This window comes from Heloderma suspectum, chromosome 1 (genome assembly GCF_057233095.1).
Source record: "Heloderma suspectum isolate Gila_16-S chromosome 1, 16-S_ref, whole genome shotgun sequence".
Lineage (NCBI taxonomy): Eukaryota > Metazoa > Chordata > Lepidosauria > Squamata > Helodermatidae > Heloderma > Heloderma suspectum.
In genome coordinates, this window is record NC_139458.1 from 251,566,189 (window position 1) to 251,591,731 (window position 25,543).

The 25,543-nt window shown below is 44.9% G+C and overlaps 1 protein-coding gene across 1 annotated transcript in view; it reads right to left on the minus strand.

The window, feature by feature from the left end:
- The window catches only part of PCSK2 (proprotein convertase subtilisin/kexin type 2), a 160,070-nt gene that overhangs the window by 117,548 nt on the left and 16,979 nt on the right, over positions 1 to 25,543 (minus strand). The window contains exon 2 of the mRNA XM_084830421.1: positions 2,388 to 2,492. Within this exon, the coding sequence (XP_084686547.1) occupies positions 2,388 to 2,492 (105 nt within the window). The remainder of the gene's footprint in view (positions 1 to 2,387; positions 2,493 to 25,543) is intronic.

Here is a 25,543-nt window from a genome sequence, read left to right on the forward strand (position 1 = left end):
GTGTACATTCTCATAAGAGGTACAAGGCTAATAAAAAGTTCCCCAATTCTATTTGTAGAGAGATCTAACATACCTGCATTGAAACTAGGGGTGTGCTGAACATTGTCAGGATAATTTTTTTTAGCACATTCGTAGGTCTGGGGGGAGGAGGCAGAAGCAGGAGGAGAGAAAAAGAGCAGTGGAGAACTTCTGATGACTTCTGGAGGCACCTTTGGGAGCAGGGAACTTACATGTTTATGTCTTTGCATTCAGACACAGTAGCACAATTTTAGGGTGCATCATCATCATCATCATCATCTGAGACACCTTTCCCCCAAAAGACACAAGGCTTTGAACAACAGAATTGAAACAAATTTTAAAGAAGCTAAAAACAGCGGTTCACTAATATACCACATACCCCATAAAATAGCTGAAACATCAGTGACAACCAAAACAATTCACTACATGCAATAAAATGCCTATATCATATGCCATCAAATGCCTGGGAAGAGAGGAAAGCCTTGACATGGCACAAAAAAGATGACAATGTTAACCTCAGGTGGGCCTCACTGAGGAGAGCATTCCACAATTGGGTGGACACCAATGAAAAGGCCCTCACCCCCATTGCCATCCTCTGAGCCTCCATCAGAGAAAGCTCTCAGAGGAGGGCCTCAGATGTTGATCATTGTTTGTTTATTTATTTATTTGATTTATACCCCACCTTGCTACCAAAAAATGGCACTCAAGGTGGCCATATAGTAGGGTAATACCTGGAGAGGGGCTCTGTCAGATATTTTAATCCCCCCTTTCTTGCTTTAAATCATTTATTTAATGATTTACTGTGTTTATCCGGTTTTTTTTTTTAATCCGGTTTATTATTTTCATCCATTTTTTAAAAATGTTTTAATTGTTTTAATTATGGGATTTTATTTATTTATTTATTTATTCATTCATTCATTTCATTTCTATACCGCCCAATAGCCGAAGCTCTCTGGGCGGTTCACAAAAACTAAATTTTATTCTTTTATCTTGCTGTTCACCGCTCCAAAATCTTTGATGTGGAGCTGTATATAAATATTGTAAATAAATAAATAAATAAACAAACAAACAAACAAACAAACAAATAAATAAATAATTTTTGCGGCTGATTTCCTGCCTCCTCCATCAGGGGCCATCTCACCCAGGTAGTTTCCTTTCTCAGATACATTGTGGAGTGAGATGACCCATGATCCATTTCCGAGGATCCATTGCCATGGGAAAACAATGACAAAAACAGTTTAAAGAGGGGGCGAGGGGAGTTTGAAAAGAAGAAACAGTCTCTGACTATGATGTTGTCTTTGACTTGTAGAAATGTATGTCCCCTGCTCTCAAGTCATCTGAAATGGAAGAGGATCAGTGCTGCCACAAGAAAATGGCACCAAAACTGTTTACAGAAAGAAAGGAGGGAAAGTTTTAAAAGAAGGAGACGTCTCTCTGACTGCTAATAATGTTATCTGTCGCCTGAACTTCTTTAGGCCACCCTTAAATGTGAAGAAAGGGCTGCACACTTGCAGCCCAAAAATGGAGCTGAGAAGATGGAAAGCAGAGCCATCTGAAAACATTTTGCTTCTTCCCCACTGTTTTTTACACCCATGGGGGTGTGCGGTCTATAGGGGGTGTGTGCAGAGGGCAAAAATCCCACACACACAACTTCCCAAAGTTGCCCACCCCTGAAACAAACAAACACAGTTAGATTCATATATGAAGTTGGTGTGAATCAGGGAACAGATTTCCTGGACCCCACATTTAGGCAAAACTTTCCTCCACATGGGTGTGAGGTCTTTTCTTTTTCATATGAACATCTGAACCTGACTTGTACTGCTGGCTCTGCTGGCTGGGAATTATGGGAGTTGCAGTCCATAATCTGGAGGGCACCAGGCTGGGAATTATGGGAGTTGCAGTGCCTGTATCTGGAGGGCACCAGGCTGGGGAAGGCTGATTTAACCCATCTGCTTAAGAGTAGCACTGGCTCACCAAGACCTGAGGCAAAGAGAGGTCTTTTTGCAGCCCTGATATCCCACATAAGAACAGAAGAAGAGCCATGCTGGGTCAGGCCAAAGTCCAGCCTTCTGTTCACACAGTGGCCAACCAGCTGCTCATGGAAAGTCCACAAGGAGGACAGGAGGTCAACAGCCTTCTCCTGCTATTGTTCCCCAGCAACTGGTACTTAGAGGCATACTGCCTCCGCTCTCAGAGGCAGTATATAGCCAACATGGCTGGTAGCCATGGGTAGCCTTATCCTCCATGAATTGCTCTCATCCCCTTTCAAAGCTATCCAGCTTGACGGCTTATTCGATTTCAAAGAAAGAGTCTGAGCCGGAAAAGTCATTAATGGTTATGAGATGGAAAGTCCTTAACAGGCAACTTACCCTGGGATCTTTTTCTAAGCGAAGCTGGTGCTGAAGACTGCGCTGCTTCCGACCCTTGGCCAAGCCATGGTGAAAAAAGTGGTAGCCATTCTCAACAAAGGGAAGCTGAAGAAGGATTTGGAGAATGGAAATGTCAGAGGTAATGTTTGCATATGTTATTGTAATAATCTACAGTGTAATCCCCATAAACAACAGGTAAAATAGCCTATCATTAAAAGAATCCTACATTTTATAATCCAGGGAGGAAAGAAATAAAACAAAGGTTGTTAACATCAAATTCAGTCTCTCACCAATAACAATTATAGATATCAGTAGCTGTGGCAACATATACAGCTGCTTGCACCTACACAAGTACTCAGAAAATGATTATTACTTATGTAGTGCCATCAATGTGCTTTTTGCAAAAAGTCAGGTCCCTGCCCTGAGGAGCTTACAATCTAAAATTCAGTGCAGAGGGCAATAGAAGGACAGCAGAGAAAAGAGAGTGAAAAGAGAAGAACAATATGCATTCAGTTCAGTTGCACATATTTAGGATCCACAGAAAAGATTGCCAGACAAAGCCAATCCATTCTGCTCAGCAGTTGGAATGCCGTTAACAACAGCAACTTACTATGATGGAGCAAACTTGCCTGGTTATGCTAACGTAGCTGATCCTCCAGTGGCAACAACAACAACAACAACCCCTAACTGGATACTACATACACAAGTTTTCTCCAGTCCTGCCCTTGTCCCACCATATCCCATCTGTCCACTTCTATGTTGTATACAGTCTGTGCTTCCACAATGCCACATCTGGGGATGGTGGACATTGTCAACACTCTAGCGTTGATATGTGCAGCTATATCAGTTTAACGTCCAGGGTTGACATACGCAATTGACCAACAAGTGCTACAAGTTACTCCTTTGCCCTAGGGATGGTCGTCTTTACACTTATTCCTGGTGCTCATAGATGCCCATTAGATGAAATCACACTCTTTTCTGTAATTTAACACAAAAGTAATGCTGGTCAAGTACAAACACAACAGCATTAATTTCAGCAGTATGCTACTAATGCATTTTATATTTTTTATTATCATCATGAATTATTGTTGTTGTTATTAAAGTGGCACGGGAGTTCAGGTGAGTTTTAAAAAAAAAGGGGGTTTGCCATTACAAGCTTCAAATGTCTATTGCTCATAAAAATGATACCTGTTAAAATATTAAAGCGAAACCTGGCATCCATGATCTACCTGATGAGGTCTACACTTGTGCAAAATAGTAAACCTAAACCAATACAAATTTCCACAAGTACAGCAAGTTAAAAAGGGATTCTGTTACAGAGGGCTCCTATGTGCAATGCCTGTTCCTTTAGTTATGGAATCTGACCTCACAAGGTGAGACTGCATGTTTCTATATGGATTGGAAACCTAGCATGGGGAGGTAAGGAGAATTTAATCCTTTGCCAACCTACTGTGCTCCCAATTTGGATCAGTCCTCCCCCCCCCTCTGCCTCCAGTTTATATTGAAAACAGGGCATCCAGTAGTAATGTGAATTGCAGGCATAGAGCAAATGGTTAATGTCCAAACTCACTATTTAGGGTCTTGATCCATATGAGATTAATCTGTTCCTGATGTCAGCTCCCTTCAGGCTGAATTCATAACATTGTTAAGTTTCTGGGTTTGGACAGGAGAGGGTTCATGGGCCCAGAAAGACTATGAAAGACCTTTAAGCCTGCCAGCCACAGCTATTGTCTGGGAGATTACAGGTAGCTGAATAGCTTGCATACTTTTCTCTCCTTTCACTCCACCCCCAAGCTTAAAATGGTACATTCTAAATCTGTGTTTGTAGAAAGGGACCAAAAGAAGCAACTTAAAATGGGAAAGGGCACAGAGGAAGAGAGACATATTCTGAGTTCTCTGTCTCCGTCTCTCTCTCTTTCTCTGGGGAACTGATGTGAGATAGCTGTACTGATGCCTGTCGGAGTGTTAAGCCATGTACCTCCACCTATGCTCAACATGTAAATAAACCCAAATATTTCAGAAATGCCAATAAGCCTCCACTGATCTCTTTCCAAAGGGAAGCAAACACGAGTAAGTGCTGTGCCCCTGGAACTTCTACATCACGCAGGACAGTAGGGTGCATGTAACAATATTGCTGATGCTTCCCTAATCATAACAGTTTTGGGGATTCCCCTAAAAGGAGGCTTATAAATCTTTCCAATAAATAAATACTTTGTGTTTGAATCTAAGCCAAATGTACATTTCCACTGTCTTTGGATCTTATCAGTTGCCTTTTGCTTTGTCAGTCATTGAAAAGCTAGCCTAGAACACTTTTCCCTCAGAAACTAGCTTTCTGCACAATGGGAGGCTCTTTTTGTCTATAGTATGTTCATGCCAGTCTGTCTTCCTTCCTTCTTTGGGCTAGGAAAAACAGTTGCCTGACTCCATTCTAAGACGGTCGCTTTTGGATTTTCAAATGTTAGAAGAGAGGCTGTTAAATCCCCATCGCTGAACGATGTGATTCAGACAGACTGCTAACATGGAGAGAGATAGCATGCATCTCCCTCCGTCAGGCTGCTCTTATGGAACACTTTGCAATTGTGCTGCACGTCTCTGTGCTATTCCTTGCTCAGAATAATTCATAACCGCCTGGTTAGCTCCTCGTCTGCATTTTCAACTCCATTTTTATCTGTGTTATTCTACCATCTCCTTTCAAATTACAACAATAAAAAGGATTGTGACCTATCCAGCTAGTTCCTAATGGAACGCTTCTGATCTGTTCTGTGCAGCGAGAAACAGGGCAGAACGTGATTGTCCATTACTGTACAAAACTGAACGATGGTCCTGGAATAACTCATTGGCACACCCTTTTGGCAAGTCTGAAAAGCTGCAGGAACCAGTTTAGTGGTTCATTTCATTGACCTGGAGATGAGACCCTGCTGTTTCTTGGAAAGCTAGAATTCTCATCTGTGAAATATCTTGCAATTTTAAGTGTATGCAAGTGTACAAATAAAAATAACAAAAAACTGGTGCAAGCATCTCATTGGCTTTAATGCTATGTATGGCCAGGGCCAGCTCCAGGTTTTGGAGGGCCCTTGGACAAGACACTCTCAGTGGGCTCCCATCCCTCAGTGAGTCCACCTTCTTACCAGCATTGTCTCCAGGTACTGCTCCTCCTCTTCCTCCTCCTCACCACCACCCCTACCTGGGCCAGAGGAAGAGGCCGGTGAGCAAGCAAGGTGCAATGGTGAAGAGGAGGGGAGAGTCCAGAGAGCTCTTGTCAGGAGGCACCTTGCTGGGGTTCGGGCCATCAGCAGGTGCCCAGCCATGTCAACCCTTGACGCCGACCCTGCGCATTGCTATCTTCACGTCACACTTCCATTAATAACTCAAACAGGCGATTGCAGTGAAGTCAACCCGTTTCAGTGCAGCAGGCCAGTCAACATGCTGCACTGCTGACGGACAGTATTTTGCCATTTCTGACTAGTTAGTGACATATCCCACAGTCACTTCACTTGTATATTTTAAAAAACAGATGCCCCTGCAGGAGTTAAGATCTGAGATGACTTGACAGCCTTCACAAAAATGGCATAACACAAAAGTCTTGATCTGGCTAGACATATGTGCAGCTGCCAGGATGGAGGATGCCCATATGGGCCCTGTCCAACCCTCAGTGACCACATCAGTCAGCTCGCCCATGACCAAAGAATTGAATGAATGGCTCAAAGGCAGCTGTTAACCCAGCAAAGGTCTGGGGGGAGGAGACTGAGCACTTGTACACGTGCCATCAGCTTCCTCTCTTCCATGTTCAGCCATTGCAGCTGGTTCCTCACCGTCTGCAGCTGGGACTTTCCCCTGCTCCTGAGTAGACTCAAGGCAAAAGGTCTCTGGCAGATATGCAACTAAGACTTTGAGATACGGATGCATGGGTTGTGTAAAATCCATTCCATCTGCATTTTGCAGTTTGTCAGGTGCCTTTGGTTCCCTCTGCTCATTGAAGGAATTTTTTCCAATTTCCCAAATTTGCACAAATTTGCACTTGCACAGATTTGGAAATCCCTCCCCAAATGTGCAAATCCCCCCTCCCCCCCTTGCACAATTTCATGCTTTAGTCTATGGGGGATATGCACATTTTTGGCTGGTGTTTTTTTTTTTTTTTGTATTTTACATATTTTTCTACAACTAAAGTTGGGTAAAATTCCATAAAGTAAAAAAAAGAAAAAAAAGCAATTTGGAGGTCCACAGAATCAGAATCTGTGCAAGTTGGGAAAAGCCAGTCAGCTGCGGATCAGATTCATAGCAATGAGAACTCATTTGATTCCATGGCAGATTTTGCCAACTTCCCTGCTCTGAGACTGCCACTTTGTCTGCTACTACCTGTACTTTGGAGAGCGGCGAGATGCGGGAGGAGATTTGGGAACCAAGGCTGGGGTCAAGGGGGCTCTTTGGGGACCCAGGTGAGGCTAGGGATGGGCAGATCACTCACCGTCCATGCCGCGACGGTGTCAGCGGGGGGGGGAGGCGATCTGTTCCTCCCCCCCAGAATCTATCCAGGCCAGCTCTGCTCCACCTCGATCCTGCAGAGCTGGCCACCAGCTCTGCTTCGCTGGCGAATGTTGATACAGCCGGCAGCTATCACCGTGCCATATCGCTGTAAGTAAGTCTCCAGACGCAAATGGCATAGTGGGCGCCATTTGCAGCCATAAAGCTGGTAGATTAGCCTAAATGCAGCCATTTACAGCTGCATTTAGGTTAATCTACCCGCTTTACGGCTGCAAACGTCATCCACTATGCCATTTGCGTCCCTGTTCATGCGATAGGCTACACAAATATTTGTGCAGGCTATCCCATAAATAAATAAATAAATAAATACCAATATTGTATAGCTTGAAAAGGACATTCTGTAACATCATTGCCTGAAACAAGAAGATTCATAAAAATTGTCTGAAAGTACAGGACTTCCCCATTTTCAGCTGTATTGATTATTCTTTCTTAAGGATGGCATCCATTAAAATCTAATTAAAATCCACACTTTGTAAATTGGTGGGTTAATGGCTCAATTAGCCATGTCAATCAAACACATAATGCCTGTCTCATGTTTCAAATTTTCAGCATGAACAGTTGCATCCTTTGTGTTTCAGCACCTTGAGAGGCCAGTTGAAGCTTATGCTGATTGAAGCTTTATGAATTCTTTTTTCCACCTGTGAGAACGGTCATCAGATCCAAAACACATCAAGGAACTTGTAGAACGAGGGTGGGCAACTTGTGACCCTCTGGATGTTTTGGCCTACAACTTCCTTCAGCCCTAGCCAGCAGAGTCAATGATGATGGGAGCTGCAGGCGAAATATCTGGGGACTGCAAATTTCCCACCCATTATAGAAGAAGAAACTTATTTCTAGACATAAACAGTGTGGCCTTGCAGAAACTTTCTGTCTGCACATCCACATTTGTGTTGTGTACAGGGATGTATGGAATTTGTAAAATCCGCTCTGTCTGCATTTCATGTATTGGCAGGTGCCTTTCGTTCTGTTGTCCACTCATTGATGGAATCAGATTTTTTTCCAGTTTCCTGAATTTGCACAAATCTGCATTTGTGCAAATATTCAGTTGCAAATATGTGCAAATCCCCCCCCCCCCGTGCATTTTCATGCTTTAGCCTATGGGGCAATGGTCATTTTCAGCCAGTGCTTTTGTATTTTATATATATTTTTAACAACTAGATTTGTATAAGATCCAGAAAGTTAAAAAAATAGTCTGCAAGTCTGCAGAATCTGTGCAATTGGGGAAAAGCCGCCCCACTCCAAAATCTGCAAACCGGATTCATAGAAATCTGAACTCATTTGATTCCATTGCAGATTTCGCTGACATCCCTAGTTGTGTACCAGAAGTTCTTCATGGGCAGACACAGACCAAGTTGCCCACCACTGTTGAGAAGATCAGTGCCTGGCACATTGTTGGCACTCTTGAAATGTGAGGCAGCAGAGACAGCAGGAGCAGATGGCTGCAGGTGCTTTGCAAAAGTCATGCAGTCTGATATTGCCTCCATCATCTGTTAAACCAAACCACACACACAAAAATAAATATGGTGGAGCAAGAATGGCTTACTTACAAGTACAGTGGCATGTTGTATTTAGTGACGTTCAATCAAGCCAGTTGGTGTCATAGTTAGAGTGGTCTTCTCTCACCTGGTGTGCTCCAGATTGGTTGGACTACAACGCCCAGAATTCTTGACCATTGGCCAGGCTAGTTGGGACTGATGGGAGTTAAGTCCAAAACACCTGGAGGATACCAGGTTGGGGAAGGCTGGGTTAGACTAAGACTGGGGCATCTCGGGTTCAAATGCCCAGTTAGCCATGAAGGTCAGTGGGCAAACTCGGGTCAGTCAATATTTCATGGCCTTACCTCATTCACAGAGTAGTTGTGACGATAACATGGGGGGAGGAGAGAAGAACCCTGGTATGCCATCCTGAGTTCCTCCTTGGATAAAAATGTAATAAGTGAACAAATACATATTTGGGTACAGCAGCCACCTGGGAGATGGTGAAACTGCCAGTGGCCATTACATGGCACTCAGAGGGGACAGGAATTTCCACCCATTAGCTCAGTGGCCTGGGCCTACTGTGGCTATCCAGTCAGTATCCTAATCACATATTTGCATGGTGCTGATGGAAGTGTCTCCTGTGTCCGCCACCCCCTTCCCAGACGTCAAAGTATGGGCAGGAATTCTTGCCTCAGTTGTCCTGCAGAGTTGTGCCTACTGAACTGCCTCATTGGCCACTGCTATTTGGGTACATTTGCTTCTGTTCTGCATATCGCCTCCTCCCATATGTGCCTGCCCGGACCTTAAGATCATCGTCAGCGGCCCTTCTCCATGAGCCCCTGCCAAAGGAAGTGAGGCGGGTGGCTACTAGGAGGAGGGCTTTTTCTGCTGTTACACCCCGGCTCTGGAATGAGCTCCCTAGTGAGGTTCGCCTGGCGCCTACATTGTACTCCTTTCGGCGCCAGGTGAAGACCTTTTTATTTTCCCAGGCATTTTAGCTTTCTAAATTTTTATCTTTGCTGTTTTAAATCTGTATTTTAAACTCCTGCACTGCTGCTAGATTTTATTGTGGTTGTATTGTTATATTGTGGTTTTAATGTTCTATATATTTTAAATTGTTTTATTGTGTGTTGTTTGGTTTTAATTTTTGTGAACCGCCCAGAGAGCTTCGGCTATTGGGCGGTATAGAAAATAAATAAATAAATAAATAAATAAATAAATAAATATCTGGTAGCAAGTCTGTTTACTGTACTGGTCTTCAACTTTATCAGCCCAGGATCACCCCTTCAGTCCCAGTCTGCAACATGACACCACCTCGTGTTCTACCACTGAGGCATGGGAGGGGCCATGCCTCAGTGACAGAGCACCTGCTTTCCATGCAGAAGGTCCTGGGTTCAATCCCCGGCATCTCCAGGTAGGGCTGGAAAAACTCTGGTGTGCTGCTGCCAGTCAAGTCGAGAATATGGGACTAGATGGACCAAGGGTCTGACTCAGTATAAGGCAGCTCCCTGTGTTTCTGTGTAAATCATTCATGGCCTGTGTCTGTTTTTCTCTCTAGGAGGATGCAACGAAGGATAGCAGGACCCCTGCAGTTTTAACAGGGCCATAGAAGAGGGAAATTCCTCAAGTGCAGCTTGTCAGCAGGGAGAAAAGATGCACCGCCTGAAATCACCTCTGCTATATAGGGATGTACGAAAGTCAATTACCTTTGCGGAGCTTGGATTCATGGGGGGGGGGCGCTCCATCCCTCCCCCCAGAATCCTCCCTGCAGAGCCAGCGGCCAGGGCCGTCCGCAGCCGGAGTTCCGGCTGTGGACGGGCTGCTGCGAACGCAAATGGCAGCCGCCATAGCGGCCACCCTTTGCGTCCCGCGAAGCTGCCATGATAGGCTGCGTAAGTATTTACATAGCCTATCACGGCAAGCAAAAACAACAACAACAGCGTACGCAAATGGCAGCCCTACAGCGGCCGCCATTTGCATTCCCTATTTTGAGCCATTTTAGCCTACGTAAATATTTATGTAGGCTATTAGGGCGAAAAACAAGGGGAACGCAAATAGTGTAGTGGGCGCCATTTGCGTTCCTTTGTTTTTTCCCTGTTTTAGCCTACGTAAATATTTACGTAGGCTATTACAGTGAAAAACAAGGGGAACGCAAATAGTGTAGTCGGCGCCATTTGCGTTCCTTTGTTTTTTCCCCATTTTAGCCTATGTAAATATTTATGTAGGCTAAAACAGTTCAAAATAGGGAACGCCACTGTAGCCGCCGCCATTTGCGTATGCTGTTTTGTTTTTTTTAGCTTGCTGTCATAGGCTACGTAAATACTTACGTAGCCTTTCATGGCCTCCGCAGGGACGCAAAAGGCGTCCCTGCATTAGCCGTGATAGGCTACGTAAGTATTTACGTAGCCTATCACAGCTATGTAGGGATGGACGAAAGGGACTTACCTTGTCCCGCAGCTTGCTTCGCGGTGGGGGGGAGGCGCTTCGCTTCTCCCCCCAAAGTTCAGGTGAGGGGGGGAGGCACCCCGCCTCGCCCAGCCGAAATTCAGGCCGGGGAGAAGCGCCCCGTCTCCCCGGCCGCGAAAGAAAAAGTGAAAAAAAAAAAAAAAAACCCGTGATAGGCTACGTAACGATTAACGTAGCCTATCACAGCTAGATTTCCAAAGTCAGCCATGATAGGCTATGTAAATCGTCATGTAGCCTATCACGGGTGAATTTGAAAAAAAAAAAAGCGCGTACGCAAATGGCGGCGCCCATGGGGCGCCCCATTTGCATTCCTTAGTTTGGCACGTCTAGTCTACGTAAAGATTTACGTAGACTACGGCGAAAATAAGGGCAACGCAAATAGAGTAAGCCGCGTAAGAGCTTTTTTTTTCTTTTCATAGTCACCCGTGATAGGCTACGTGACGATTTACATAGCCTATCACGGATGACTTTGGAAATCTAGCCGTGATAGGCTACGTAAATCGTTACGTAGCCTATCACGGGTGTGTGGTGTTTTTTTTTACTTTACTTTTTTATTTTGCAATGGCGGCGGAGGCAGCCGGTCAGGAGACCGGCCGCCGCCCCCGCCCCCGCCGAAACGCTGCCGAAACACTGCCGGGACCCGCCGCCGAGAGGGACATTCGCTGAAGGTAAGTCCCATCCTGGGGGGGCGGGCTGGTGGAGAATTTCCCCAACACTTTCGGGGGGCCAAATGCGTCAGCACTCGACCTCCCAAAGATTCGTGGAGAAATTCTCCGCCATCCCTACAGCTATGATGAAGAAGTGAATGGCGGCCGCAGGGCGGCCGCCATTCACAAGTCAGCACGGATGGCACCAGGTAAGTGCTCCATTTCGCGCGCCTTTTGTGGGTTGGGGGGGAGGGGCTTCATTCCGCCATGGATTTCTGGGGGCCGAATGCACTGGCATTCAGCCTCACCGAGATCCGTGGCGGAATTCTCTGACATCCCTAGCTATAAAACCATTAGAGACACAGAGGCCCTGTCTTCCTTCATCGTGAGTATAGAGGACCTTCTCAGTGGTGGCACCCCAGTTATGGAATGCTCTCCCCAGAGACATCTGCCCGGCTCCTGCTTCATTGTCTTTATGGCAGCAGGCAAGGACTGTTTAATTTCCCCAGGCTTTTAAGGTATGTTTTAAATTATCTTGAACATATTATGCTGCTGTGTGATCTGATTACTTTTAGCATGTGTGTAGTTTCTAGTGTTGTTTGAACTCTTCATTGAATCTAGAAATTCAACTGAAAGCCAGTATGTAAGACATTTATAGTAAGTATATGCAATCAATAATAAAACCAGGCAATTATTTTTGTTTAACGATGAAGGCACACAATGACAAAAAGGAAATGGCAGTGCTGTCACTGGTTTATGAGGAAGGATACAACCCACTTGTCAATCCTGACCCTTCGGTGATTTCCTGACTGACCTAACTCAAATGGTACCAGAAGTGGAGGCTGAACTGGCAGACAATGCGCAGTGTCCGACTGTGTCATTCTGTTAGTGCAAATGATGTTGCACTAGCAGAAACTAGTTTCCAAACCATGTGCAAGAGGAGAATCCAACTAAAGTTATGTTTGCACAAGTGGTTGTATATTATGCTTGCACAACCTGTCGTGTAACCAATTGTGCATAATTCTTGTGCAACCTGTTGTGCAACATATTGTGCAACTGATTGCACATTCTGTTTGCACAACTTGCTGTGCAACCAACTGCACAACTGCTTGAACAACTGGTTGTGCAAGCATAATGGGCAACTGCTTATGCAAGGGTAAGTTTCAGTGGAAGTCCACTAGCACTATTTGAGTTTGTGAAATAACACCGTTGGATACTTCCCGATGCTGAGTATAACTTTTTAAGGGAGCAATCCTTTAGCCACTAGTTAGCAGCTAGATGGCCATAGGATAAGTCAGTTTCCGGGAACTGACCTTCCCTCCCTCCCGTGCTGCCTCACAGGCAACTCAGAACAGCCCTGTGCTCAGAAGAGGAGCACAGAGTGGCGAAAATGGGTGTTTCTATGGTGGGGAAGGCAGAAATGCTGGTACGACACATCCTATGTGTCGTCCGGCAGCCGCTTCCTCCGCTCCTCTTTCCCACAGCTAGACTGCCGAAATTGGCAGTCTAGCTGCAAATGCAGGGCTGCTGAAGCACATAGGGGATGATCCCCTCCACGCTTCTCCTGCCCTGCATTGGAAAGGCGGTTGCCTCCAGGTTTGGAGGCGGCCACCTATCCTGATAGGATTGCACCCTAAGACACCGATGCTAAAAGATTGGAGATAGACAGAGACCTTCAGTAAGGTTGAGGCCAAATTCACATGTACCTCTGTGACTGCCACTTTTCTGTGGTTCAAATCCCACGTAGCTAGGGTCTCCCCTTACGCATCACTGTAAAAGAGGAAATGCATCACCAAAGAGGAAGGCAAAAGAGGAAACAGACCCGGCTACAATGTGCTCTGTCCATGTTCTCATTTATATTCTAGGTGCAAATTTAGAGATTACTATGATTTATACAGAAATACAAGACATCTCACCATACTGGGGAAGACTGTTACCCCGTGTTCTGGGTGCCTGCTCAGTCTGCTGACCAGCTTAACTATTGATGGGCAAGTCCAAGGCCCCTAATCTCCCTTCTTATTATTCTTTATCTTTACATTGGTCTTGGACTGGGGGCCAGCCCTTCAGACTGAGGATGCCTTCAAATGGAGGACTGTTCTCTGTAAAGTCAGACACATGGCCACCCTACACACCACAGCAGAAACATCCAGAATAAGGAAGCACACGAGGCACCCCTCCTTGGGCCCATCACCACCGGCACACAGGTAGTACCTACATCTGGAGCAGGGGTGAGCAGCACATGCCCACCCAACCCCTGGAAGTTGACCACCCCTGTTCTAGAGGAATGTGTGAACCATGCCTGAGAGAGAAAAGAAACAACACATACCCACAACAGAAAGACATGTGAACATACGAAGGAGCCATTTTCAGAAATAGCAGCATACGGTTCCTGAGAAAAAATGGAATGCCACCCAGCATTCCCCCACCAAATGGCTCTGTACCAACCCTGCTGCACACAGAACATGCTTAATTATTTAGATAACTAAAGCAAATATAACTTCAGCAGCAGATGACATTCTCACTGTTCTCACAAAGAAGACTGCTATTTTTATTTCCCTGATGCATCCTTCCAGCAAGCTTCAAAAGCACCAGGCAGTGCGACAAGGCAAGCTATGGATGAGTTCACGTGTGACATTTCTCATTTGGTGATGAACCAATGGCTTCCTTACCCAGGAAAAAAGCCATCATCAAGCAAATGCCATATAGCATACAGATCTCCAGCATAATGTTCGAGAGAGGTCGTTCACACAATCAGTTTCAAGTCATCAGGTGATTAGCAACCATGTGAACTGGACCAGAGTGGGGGGGGGGCAGGGATATTCAGGGTAAGTTCAGCCACTTATGGTGGCTGGACCCAGGGCTTTGAGTGCTTAGCTGTCAAAAGTCTGAGTTTGAATCCCTGTGTATTCAGCCATGTTTGCGGTGCTGAATTAGTGTTGCTGTATCTTTTTTCCAATAGGCTCCTCATCTTTAACAGTTATATGGCAGACAGTTACATCATGTTCCTCTGCCAGCTGGGAATAGCTGGACCTGTTGAGTTTGGCTGGCTCAGATGGGTGAGAATTTCGGTTCAGTTGTTTTTTGCTAAGAATTTACCAACATTCACAAAGTTCTTCATATTCGGGACAGAAAGATGTTGAGTTTTTTAAAAAAAATCAAATGCAGGAGAAACCAAAACTGACCCATCATTATGAGAGCCAGTGTAGTGTAGTGGTGAGAGTGATGGACTGGGAGCCGGGAGATCCGGGTTCTAGTCCCCACTCGGCCATGGAAGCTCACTGGGTGACTTTGGACCAGACACAGACTCTCAGTCCAACCTACCTCACAGGGTTGTAGTTGTGAGGATAAAATGGAGAGGAGGATAATGTAAGCCGCCTTGGGTTCCTTGCAAGAGGAAAAAAGGCGGGGTATAAATGCAATAAATAAATCATTATCAAAATCCATCCACAAAGTTGTATATGAGCAGGGCTAAGGCACACTATTTCCTACAGGTTACATTAAACAAAGAAGTGTTCCAGCCTCTTTTGATGATCACACAATTGTTCTGGTATCAGAGATTCTCCAGCATTCAGCCAAGAGCTCCAGCCTCTGTCCCAAATGCAACACAGAAGGTTATTGTAAGGGCCGATCTACACGTACGGGTTTTTTCACTTCCAATGAGGTTTCACAGCCTGTCTTTCACACTACACAGTACCCGCCTTGAACTGGAACTGGAATTTCCCACTTCCATGCTACCACTTTCAATACCCTGATATCCCAGTATTTCCCCTTAATGTGCTCTAATTTTCTGCCTTCACTACAGTATCTGGTCATAGTCCCCTCCCCTGCCTGGCCATATGTGGTGGTGTTTGTATTTCCCTCCTGTCCAATCACAGCTCTCAATGGCCCCATGTCATCTTCCAGCTACTGATTGCATAGCTTCCTCAGCACTCAATGTTTCCTCAGCAACAAGCAAAGGGCTGGATGTGCGCGCGCTTGTCTGATCTCAGAAGCTAAGCAGGGTCGGCCTTGGTCAGTAGTTGGATGGGCAACTGCCTGGGAATCAGGCTTCCTGCATTGAGCAGGGGGTTGTTCTATCCCTTCAAATGAAACTAAGTTTTACCCCCTTCTATCCCCCGCTTCAGCTTTTTTAAAAAAAAATTAAGGCATTATCTTCGAAGAATCATGGCTTCTCCACGATATTTTTTTTTCTAACTCAGGCATGATCTTTGAAGATTTGAAGATTCAAAGCTTCACATCTTCAAATCTTCAAATCTTCAAAGATCATGCCTGAATTAGGGGAAGGAAAAAAAAAACACCACTGAGAAGCCACGATTCTTCGAAGATAACGCCTAATTATTTTTTTTTAAAGCCGAAGCGGGGGATAGATGTGGGTAAAACGTAGTCTCATTTGAAGGGATAGAACAACCCCCTGCTCAATGCCTGATTCCCAGGCAGTCACCCATCCAAATACTGACCAGGCTGACGTGAAGCTTTGAATCTTCAAAGGTGCCAGCAGCCGCCCCCCCAAACACAAGCGCTGGATGCCACCGCCACTGCCCCTCTTCCTTGTGCCAGCTGTCAAGGGATGGCGTGGCGAAAAGAGCATTGGCAGACACCCCCCAGCCACTCCCCCTGGCCTCCAGCAGGTGGGGGTGGAGAAGAGGATAGGTGCCTTGTTCTTCCCTCCACCCCCACCTGCTACAATGGCAGCAGCAAGGGACAAGCTGGTCATTTTCCCCAAGGCCAGGAAAACATGCGGAAAATGACAAGCCTCTCCCACGCCACTGCCGTGCAGTGGGCGTGGAATCAGCAGAAACAGGAAGAGTTTCTGATCCTCCAACGAGAGTCGCCATCTTTAAGAGCAGGAAAACAGCATAGTGCTCGAGTGTGAACCAAGCTCACGCATTCGATGAAGCACCGTAACAGGGATAATGGCTGAGTATGGATAATCACGTTTTAAAGCAAGCGTGTTTAACCCGATGGGACACCGAATTCATTGCGATGGTGGACGCAATGTAGATTGGCCCTTAGAGACAAGTGGATGTCCTCATCACATCACACCCCATTTTGTTATTGTTTTATGAGTTGATTCTGCCCCATAATCCACTCTGCCTGCCTTTCTGTTTAACCTGGAGAATTATCTTTGCATCTTCCCTGCCCGCCCCCCCCCTTACAGACAGATGAGCATGAGTACATATGCATCTTGCATCAGGGTACTTATCTGTACTGTGATGCAGTCCAGTGCAGTTTCATAAACTTATTCATAAATGATCTGGAATTAGGAGTGAGCAGTGAAGTGGCCAAGTTTGCTGATGACACCAAATCATTTAGGGTGATTAAAACAAAAAGGGATTGTTAAGAGCTCCAAAAGGATCTCTCCAAACTGGGAGAATGGGCATCTAAATAGCAAATGTGGTTGAATATAAACAAGTGTAAAGTGATGCACATTGGAACAAAAAAAATCCCAAGTTCAAGTATAACCTGATGGGATCTAAGCTGGCAGTGATTGACCAAGAAAGAGATCTTGGGGTTGTAGTGGACAGCTCGATGAAAATGTTGACCCAGTGTGCAGCTGCTGCAAAAAAACCAAATTCCATGTTAGGCACAATTAGGATAGGAATTGAAAATAAAGCTGCCACTATCATTCTCCCCTTATACAAATCTGCGGTGTGACCACACTTGGTGTACTGTGTACAGTTCTGTTCACCGCACCTAAAAAAGGATATTGTAGAGTTGGAAAAAGTGCAGAAAGGGGCAACTAAAATGATCAAAGGGCTGGAGCAACTCCCCTATGAGGAAAGGTTACAACAGCTAGGATTGATTAGCTTAGAAAAAGGTAAAGGGAGACATGATAGAGGTGTACAAGATTCTACATGGTGTGGAGAAAGTGGATAGGGAGACATTTTTTCCCCCTCTCATAATACGAGAACCCAGGGTCACCCCATGAAGCTGACTGGTGGGAGATTCAGGACAGATAAAAAGGAAGGACTTCTTCACACAGCGCAGAGTTAAACTATGGAATTCGCTACCACAAGATGTAGTAGTAATTAGGGATGTATGAAACGACTTACCTGTTTTGTTTCATACATCATGCGCGGTGGGGGGGGAGGCGCTCTGTCCCTCCCCCTGAAATCCTCGATGGCCAGCTCTGCTCCACGGCCACTCCGCGGAGCCGTTGGCCAGGGCAGCCCGCAGCGACATCCGGCCACTGCTGGGCTGCACAGGGACACAAATGGCAGCTGCCATAGCTGCCGCCATTTGCATCCCTTTTTTTTGCTGTGATAGGCTATGTAAATATTTATGTAGCCTATCATGGGGGGAAAAAGGGGGAACGCAAATGGCGGTGGCTATGGCAGCCACCATTTGCGTTCCCTTTTCTTTTTGCCATGATAGGCTACGTAAATATTTACGTAGCCTATCACTGCCTCCGCAGGGATGCAAAAGGCTATCACGGCTAAAATGGTGAAGCAAATGGCGGTGTGAACAGTACTTCTGGACTATCATACTGCTGTGTGAACAGTATGCTGGACTAGATAGACCCTTGGTCAGATCCTGCATGGTTCTCTTCTTTTGTTCTTATGTACTTAATGCACACAATCACACATGCCTTTGCACTGAGTCAACTGCAATGCAAAACAAATCTTGATGTGTTTGTGCAATTGCATCAAGATTCCTTTTTGCTCAATCTGTACCTGAAAACTAGCCATAAAGGTTACTCACCATCAGATCATAGTCAAGATCAGCAACATGGAATCCCCAAATCTGGGAAGGCATGAAGGAAATTGGCAAATTGCATTTTTTTTAATTTTTGCAAATGTTGCTATTTGCAAAAATGTAACTATTGCTGTGTGTGTGTGTGTGTGTGTACCCATTAATAGGTGTTTTTCACTGAAGCATATACTTGGAATTATGGCAAAATGCTAGGAATGAATCTCTATTAAATGTACATTACCCAGGTCACTTTCCTGCCAGTAAGCACTCAATAAATAATTTAAACAGCATTGAATAATACATAGCAGGCTCCCCTGCCTCTTTGTTTCTACCACACCAGTCTCAATGACAACAACAAAGTCTTGTGGCACCTTCAAGACTAAGAAAAAGTTATGATAGCATAAGCTTTTGTGGACTAGAATCTACTGCAGCCCATGAAAGCTTATGCCATCATCAATGTGTTAGTCTTTAATGTGCCACAAGGCCTTTGGTTCCTTTCACTGTCGAGCAGACCAAGGTGGGTACCCTTCTAGATAGCAGTCTCAAGGGAAATGCTAAGAAACTGCCCCAGAAAGTTGGATTGTATGTAATGCAGACAATGAGTATCCCTAACTAAAGAACCGTGCGCTCATCGAAAATGGCCAGGTGTTACATTTCAATGTTTCTTTCCTGTTTTTCGCAGTTACAAGTAAGCACCTTAACTATTTGTTTAGAAAGGAAATTTAAATCTAGTGTCCTGCCCACAGTCTACTCAGACATAAAATTCTATGCACATCGGAAGTTCAGTCGGGCTTACTCCCAGGCACGTGTGTATAGAATTGCAGCCTTAACCTCTGATAGCGACTGCATTGCCTAGTGTTTCTTGATCATACTTTTTTTTTTTTTTTAAGGATGGGCAGGACACATGCACATTTGAGCAATCCATTTTCAACATGTCTTCCTTGGCTTATGTCCCTTTGTGTTTAGTGTCAACATCTTGGGATCTCATTCAAGAGCTTGGCTGCAGCTGGATCTTGGTACAGCAGCAGTTCCCAGTTGCCCTTTAAACATTACAGAAACTCTAAGGGCAGAGGGGAACTGCTTTGCCATGCTTCCCCATGAAATCTATAAGAATACCTGGTGGGACAATTTCTTAAAGTTTCATGGCACTGCTCTGCTGTAATTTTTAAAGTGGGGGCCTAGCTCAGTGGTTGAGCACCTGCTTTGCCTGCAAAAGGTTCCAAGTTCAGCCCCCAGCATCTTCAGGTCAGGCAAGGAAAAGAATCTTCCTTGAAACCCTGGAGAGGTGCTGCCAGTCAGTGTTGGCACTATTGAGCTAGATGGACCAGCTTCCTGTATAAGGCAGCTTCCTATCTTACTATCTTGTGGTTTTGTTTTTAAGTAAAATCTTTCCTGTACTTTAGGCGATCTGAGGCATTAGGCCTTTTGCATGCTGTGATTAGTGTATCTGACAACAGGAGCACAGAGAACTATTCTACTCATTCATGTATTTATTGCAGTAATACAGAGAATGACTCCATCAATAGGTTTACCGAGTCTCAGGGGCATCATTGAAGACGGCTCACCTGGGCACGGGCCCCAGATCTTTTGAGCTGTCCTAATTGCCTTTTTTTTTTTTTTTTACATTTTCCCATTGACTTGCATTGGAAAACAGAAACGCCTATAACTTTTTTATTTTATAAGATACATTCATGACATTTGGCAAGCTGGTAGTCCCCATGGAGCTGATTGAATCTGCCCATTTTCAGGCAGTTAGGTCCAGTGGCTTTTGTGCTAGTCACAGGTAGAATTTGCTATTTGCAAGGAAAATCTGTCAAAGCAAAGAGTTATATTTGTTGTGTGCTTCCACATAAGTGCATAGAGTTTGGGGACCTGGCAGTGCCTATATAGATGACTGAATCTGCCAAATTTCAGACAGTTAGGTCCAGTGGCTTTTGTGCTAGCCATGCATAACGTTTCCTTTTCTCAACGACTAAAAGAAAAAGTGAAAACTGCCAAGGTACACAGGGGATTAGAAATCCTAATCAGAAGGTGTTTAAGGTGACTATTAGGAGATCACTATGCCTAATCTCTGGTGCAGGTTTTTTTGAGGTGCAAAAAACCTCTCTCCCCCTACTTTTCTGTTCTTACATGCCCACTGTTGGGAGCTTGCTTGCAATGAAATTTTGAAGAGGGAGAAGGAAGGGAAGAAAGAGCTTCATGTGAAATACTGGTATTTCACACAGCACCTGATTTTACTGCCCCAAAGTGGAACTTTTGGCTTCTGCAGAAGTTTAGTAGCTTCAGTACAGCAAAGGATCCAATCAGCCTCCACAAACTTCTTTCTCCCCCTCCACTATAATTTCTCCTAAATAGCTGTAGGACTCAAATTATTCCAAAAGGAGGGTTAGGCCTATGTGGCATCATGATAGAGGAACTGCTAAGGCTTGTAAACAGGTTCTACAGTTTAAAAAAAGCTAGAAAAAGCCCTCAACCACCTTACCTTATAAAGTTCATTTAAGTACATGCAATCCTTACAAACCCTCCACAAATTCCTCTGAAGTACTACCTCTGAAAGGAGCCACTTGGCTTAGGGAATTCTCTCTACACACACCCTGCCCCACATTTCCAGTCACCATTCTTCTTTTCTTCTTCCCTCCCCTATCCTGTTCTTTCTTTCTCTTCTTTATTCCACCCAGACCATATCTTGAGGAATTCTTAAAGAGAATTCTCTCTGGTGGGAAAGATAGGTTCTCTGAACTGTATTTGACTTTATACAAACGGACAAGAGGTTTGGGTTTTCTCCTTCTCACTCAAGTCTTTGAGAAGAATGGGTTCACCTGGTTGCAGAGAAACAAATCTGGGGCTGTTTTGTTTGTTGGTTGCCATTATCCAGCAATAGGAAGGGCTGTAGCTCAGTGATAGAACACATGCTTCATATGCAGAATGTCCCGGGTTCAATCCCCAGCATCTCCAGGTAGGGCTAGGAAATAATCTGGCCTGAAACCCTGGAAAGCTGCTGCTGCCAGTCAGTGCCAACAATACTGGGCTAGATGGACCCAGGGTCTGACTCAGTATAAGGCAGCTTCCTATGTTCCTATGAACAGAAAGCTTTAATAAAAATAGGAGTTTGGGGTTTGTTTTTTAAGTGGTGGGGAGATAAATACTGCTCATTTATACAATCCTATGCATGCCTACTCAGAAGCCCCATTATGTTTAATGAGGCTCACCTTCAGGAAAGTGTGCATTGGATTCCAGCACGACTTACTTTTGCAGGGACGTTTGCATTTTGATATTCTGGATGTTTACTCAGAAATAAGTCCTGAGTTGTGAGCATGGTACTGCAGGCTTAATACAGTGCCTACCCAATTCCACCTAATGAATTGACTACCCTTTCAGCTCAGTCCTATTCATGTTTTGTCATGTGTGGGTTTGGTGGTGGTGTTGTTTTTGCATGAACTATAGCTTCAGTGGTGAGGGAAAGGGACTTAGTACATGCTCAGAGTTTCTCCATAACTTAGCCCTGGTTTTGAAAACAGGCTCATTGGCTGAATCCTGGTGAAGTTTTGGCACAAATGAAGTTATGGGGAGGAAGATACAATGAGAGCTTGTGCATAGCAAGGAGGAGGCAGAGAGGAGTGGCACAAAACAAGACGTCTGTTTTTATGAAGAGTTGCTGGAGGATGATAGGATGAGGAGGGATGGTTTCATGGAGGGGAACAGAATTGGTAGGGGGAGAATGTAAGTGCTTACTGGTGAAAGAAAAGCATTCTGCATATGCTCAGAGGCACTCTCTATTTAAGAACATAAGACGAGCCATGCTGCATCAGACCAAAGTCCATCTAGTCCAGCATTCTGTTGACACAGTGGCCAATCAGATGCTCATGGGAAACCCACGAGTAGAACATGAGTGCAATAGCACCTTCCCACCCATGTTCCCCTGCTGCTAATATTGGTGAAATGTAAATAAATTCTAGTCATTTTAAATTTGCATGTATGTATATCCTTCAGAAACTTTGCAGGTTTCTTGCCTGGGGGACATCTCTAATGACCTGTGCATTTTCATACAAATTTACCCAAAAAACTATTGGGGAAGGGGTGAAGGGAAAGCAAGTTTTCCAAAATGCTGAATCGGGGTCTGAGTTGAAGTGGGGTGGGGGGTCAGTGCACACTTCTTATGTATGTATGTATGTAATCTATAAACACACAAACACACCACATGTGTGTGCGCGCACGTGCGCACGCACACACATACATACACGCACACACACACATATATATGAGGTGCCCTTAGACTTAGATATATTAGATAGATAGATAGATAGATAGATAGATAGATAGATAATAGATAGATAGATAGATAGATAGATAGATAGATAGATAGATGCAAATTTGTGTTATGGGCCTGTGCCCCGGCCCCGGATCTTTTAAGAACCCAGCAACGCCCCTGCCGAGTCTCCAGAATAAAGAAAAAAGAGAGGATAACAAAAACAAAAACAATCTGGTCCGCTGTTGCGTCTTTGCTCAGCAGCTTGATTTGCAGAAGTCAGTGTGTGATGGTTTCCACAGCACAGAAAGAAACCCAACCAGTCGTCGATGCCTTGCAGGTTAGAATGCTGTTAAAGTCGTGCTGCTAGAGGGACTCGTTCAAGCAGATGTGTGTGATATTTACTTAGAAAGCTGTGTTGTTACACTGCAATGCCAATCACTGCTCACCATTGGCTTTGCTGACTAGAGCTGATGGGAGTTGTGGTCCAACAATATCTGAAGGACCGCATTCCCCAACCCTGAGCTAAAACAACATTTTATTAGAATGTGGATAGTATAATGATATGATTTAGCCACCAGGTAGCACTGGACATAGCTGCATCTGTATGGAGCAGGCCTTTACTGTAACTGTTCTGTTTCTCTTGGGAAGACACAGTGAAGTTCTTGTCTAGCTTTGGGACTGGTGTGCTCTCCTCATCTTCCATGATGCTTGGCAAGTAAGTCACCCAGAGATATCCTCCTGTGCACCACTTGCTTTATGAAAATACTAACTACAATGATATTTGCACTGCTGTTCCATTCTAGGACTGACAATGCAATATTTAAAAGGAATATTGGTGGCAATTTATTGATTCCACACATGTCCTGCCTGTTGGATCTGTGGGTGCAGCTCAGCTAGCTCCAAAAGAAAAGAAAAGAAAAGAAAAGAAAAGAAAAGAAAATGGCTGAACAGAGAGAGAGAGAGAGAGAGAGAGAGAGAGGAACGCCAAGCTTCCTAGTCTGTCCTCTGATCTATGCTGACCTTCCTCCTGATGCTAGACTAGGGATGGCACAGGCACTTGATTCCATCTGGGAATCTGGCGGGAACCCCCCACTGCCTGCTGAGCCCCACTCACCGAGCCCCTGCCCCTGCTCGCCCCCTGCCCGCACTCGGCGAGTGGCCCACACTCACCCTGACAGCCTCATCAAGCTCCGCAGTCACCATTTTTTTGAAAAATAAAATGGCGATAGCAAAAATGCACATCTTTGCAAATGCACAAGTATGTGCATTTTTAAAAAAATGTGCATTCCGTGCATATGTAAATATTCACATTCACAAAAATGTGCATTTTCATGCATACGCAAAGATGTGCACTTTTGCAATTGCCATTTTATTTTTCAAAAAATGGCGACTGTGGCACTCAGCGAGGCTGCCGGAGTGAGTGCAGGCTGCTCATTGAGCGTGGGAGGGGCTTGAGTGCAGTCTGGGGACCAGCAAGCGGGGGCAGGGACTGGGTGGGCGCTGGAGAACCCGGACAGGGGTGGGTTCACACATCCCTATGCTAGACTGATACTCTCAGGGTTGCTGATCTCACTTCCTACTTCCTTCTTTTTCATGCTCTTGCCTCTCAGAGAGGGAACATCTCTTTGGGTCTTCCTCTGTCTTGAGTTGGGGATTTTCCTATACAACATGTATTTCCTGCAATAAATGGAAGTTTTCTTACTTCTTTGACCCAGAGTCTCCAGTGTGATTTATCCAGGGTAAAGCGTGCTTCTCCAGCTAGGAGCCCCCACAGCTCAGCCCTAGTCAGGTTCTCGCTGTTCTGCCAACACTGCCTTTGTCACATTCTCTTTGGCGCTGGAAAGGAGTGACTCCTGGCATATTGGGGAGAGCGATGCTGCTACAGCTGTATTAGTGGAAGTATTTGGTCTGGAGTTCAGTGGCGCCACCAGGGGTGCGGTCAGAGCATAGCAGCATTTCAGAGGCCTGTGGAGAGGCGGGGAGAGAGATGGCAGTCCCCACTGGCCAGCCCAACTTGCAGCAAAGGCACAACTGAGTTTCAGAATAAAGATTTTTGTTGAGTGAGGAAATGCAGTGTGCCACCTGATTTCCTTGTTAAAACAAACAAACTGGAAAATTCTGATAATTTCTCCAAATACACACACCCTGAGAAAATCTCTGAAATGCGCACCCACCCCCCTTTTGCACCGTGGGAATAGGGATACAAAACTGAGGAGGCATTTTCAGCTTGAAGTTTGTCCCTAATTCATGGCAGAAGACCAGTAGTGCAGCATGGGCGAACAGAACAATGATCTAGAGCTCCCACCTCCTACAAAAAATATTGTTGGAGATATATTGAAAAGCTTCCTTAGATCCTCCCTTTCTGGGGGAGAGTCCGTAGGTCAGTTATGGAACCTGTGCTCGCATTTGACCATGTGTGCCCTTGCTAAATAAAGGTACTTATTGGTTGTTAATGCCAATTAATAAACGGCAGCTGTTTATTGCCCATATAAATTGGGGTTAATCTTCTGTGTGCTGATAAGCTATTGTTCTTTTATTACATCAATCAAGTAAAATAAACACATCCATTTAATTAGTTTCCCAGCAAGTTCCCAGCCATTAGCTTTTGAATAGCACTTTGTCTCCTGAGTTCCTATATATTTGGGTGTGTTAATGCATCTAAATTTGGAATATTCTTCTTAAAGGAGTGACAGAGTTAAAGTGGGATGGTAAGAAGGAAGTGACAGGAAATATAAAGATTCTTCATTCATTTCTTAAGGGAGAGAAAGCAAAACACCCATTATTTCATCTGCACAGTACCAGTATTTCAGCTACATTAATCTGTGTCCAATAGGTAATCCATAAAAATGGGCTGTTGTAAACAGCACTGTCTCTCTGCAGGTCCCTCTGCATTGCTATTTTGTAAAGACATGGCCAAATGGATAAAAGTGTCCAAATGGCTAGGAGTGCCACCAAGCCTATAATCCTATAACCAACATGTGGCTCCCATAAGAACGTAAGAAGAGCCATGCTGCATCAGACCAAGGTTCTAAAGTTGGTCCAGCATTCTGTTCTGCTTCCCACACTGGACAACCCCATGCC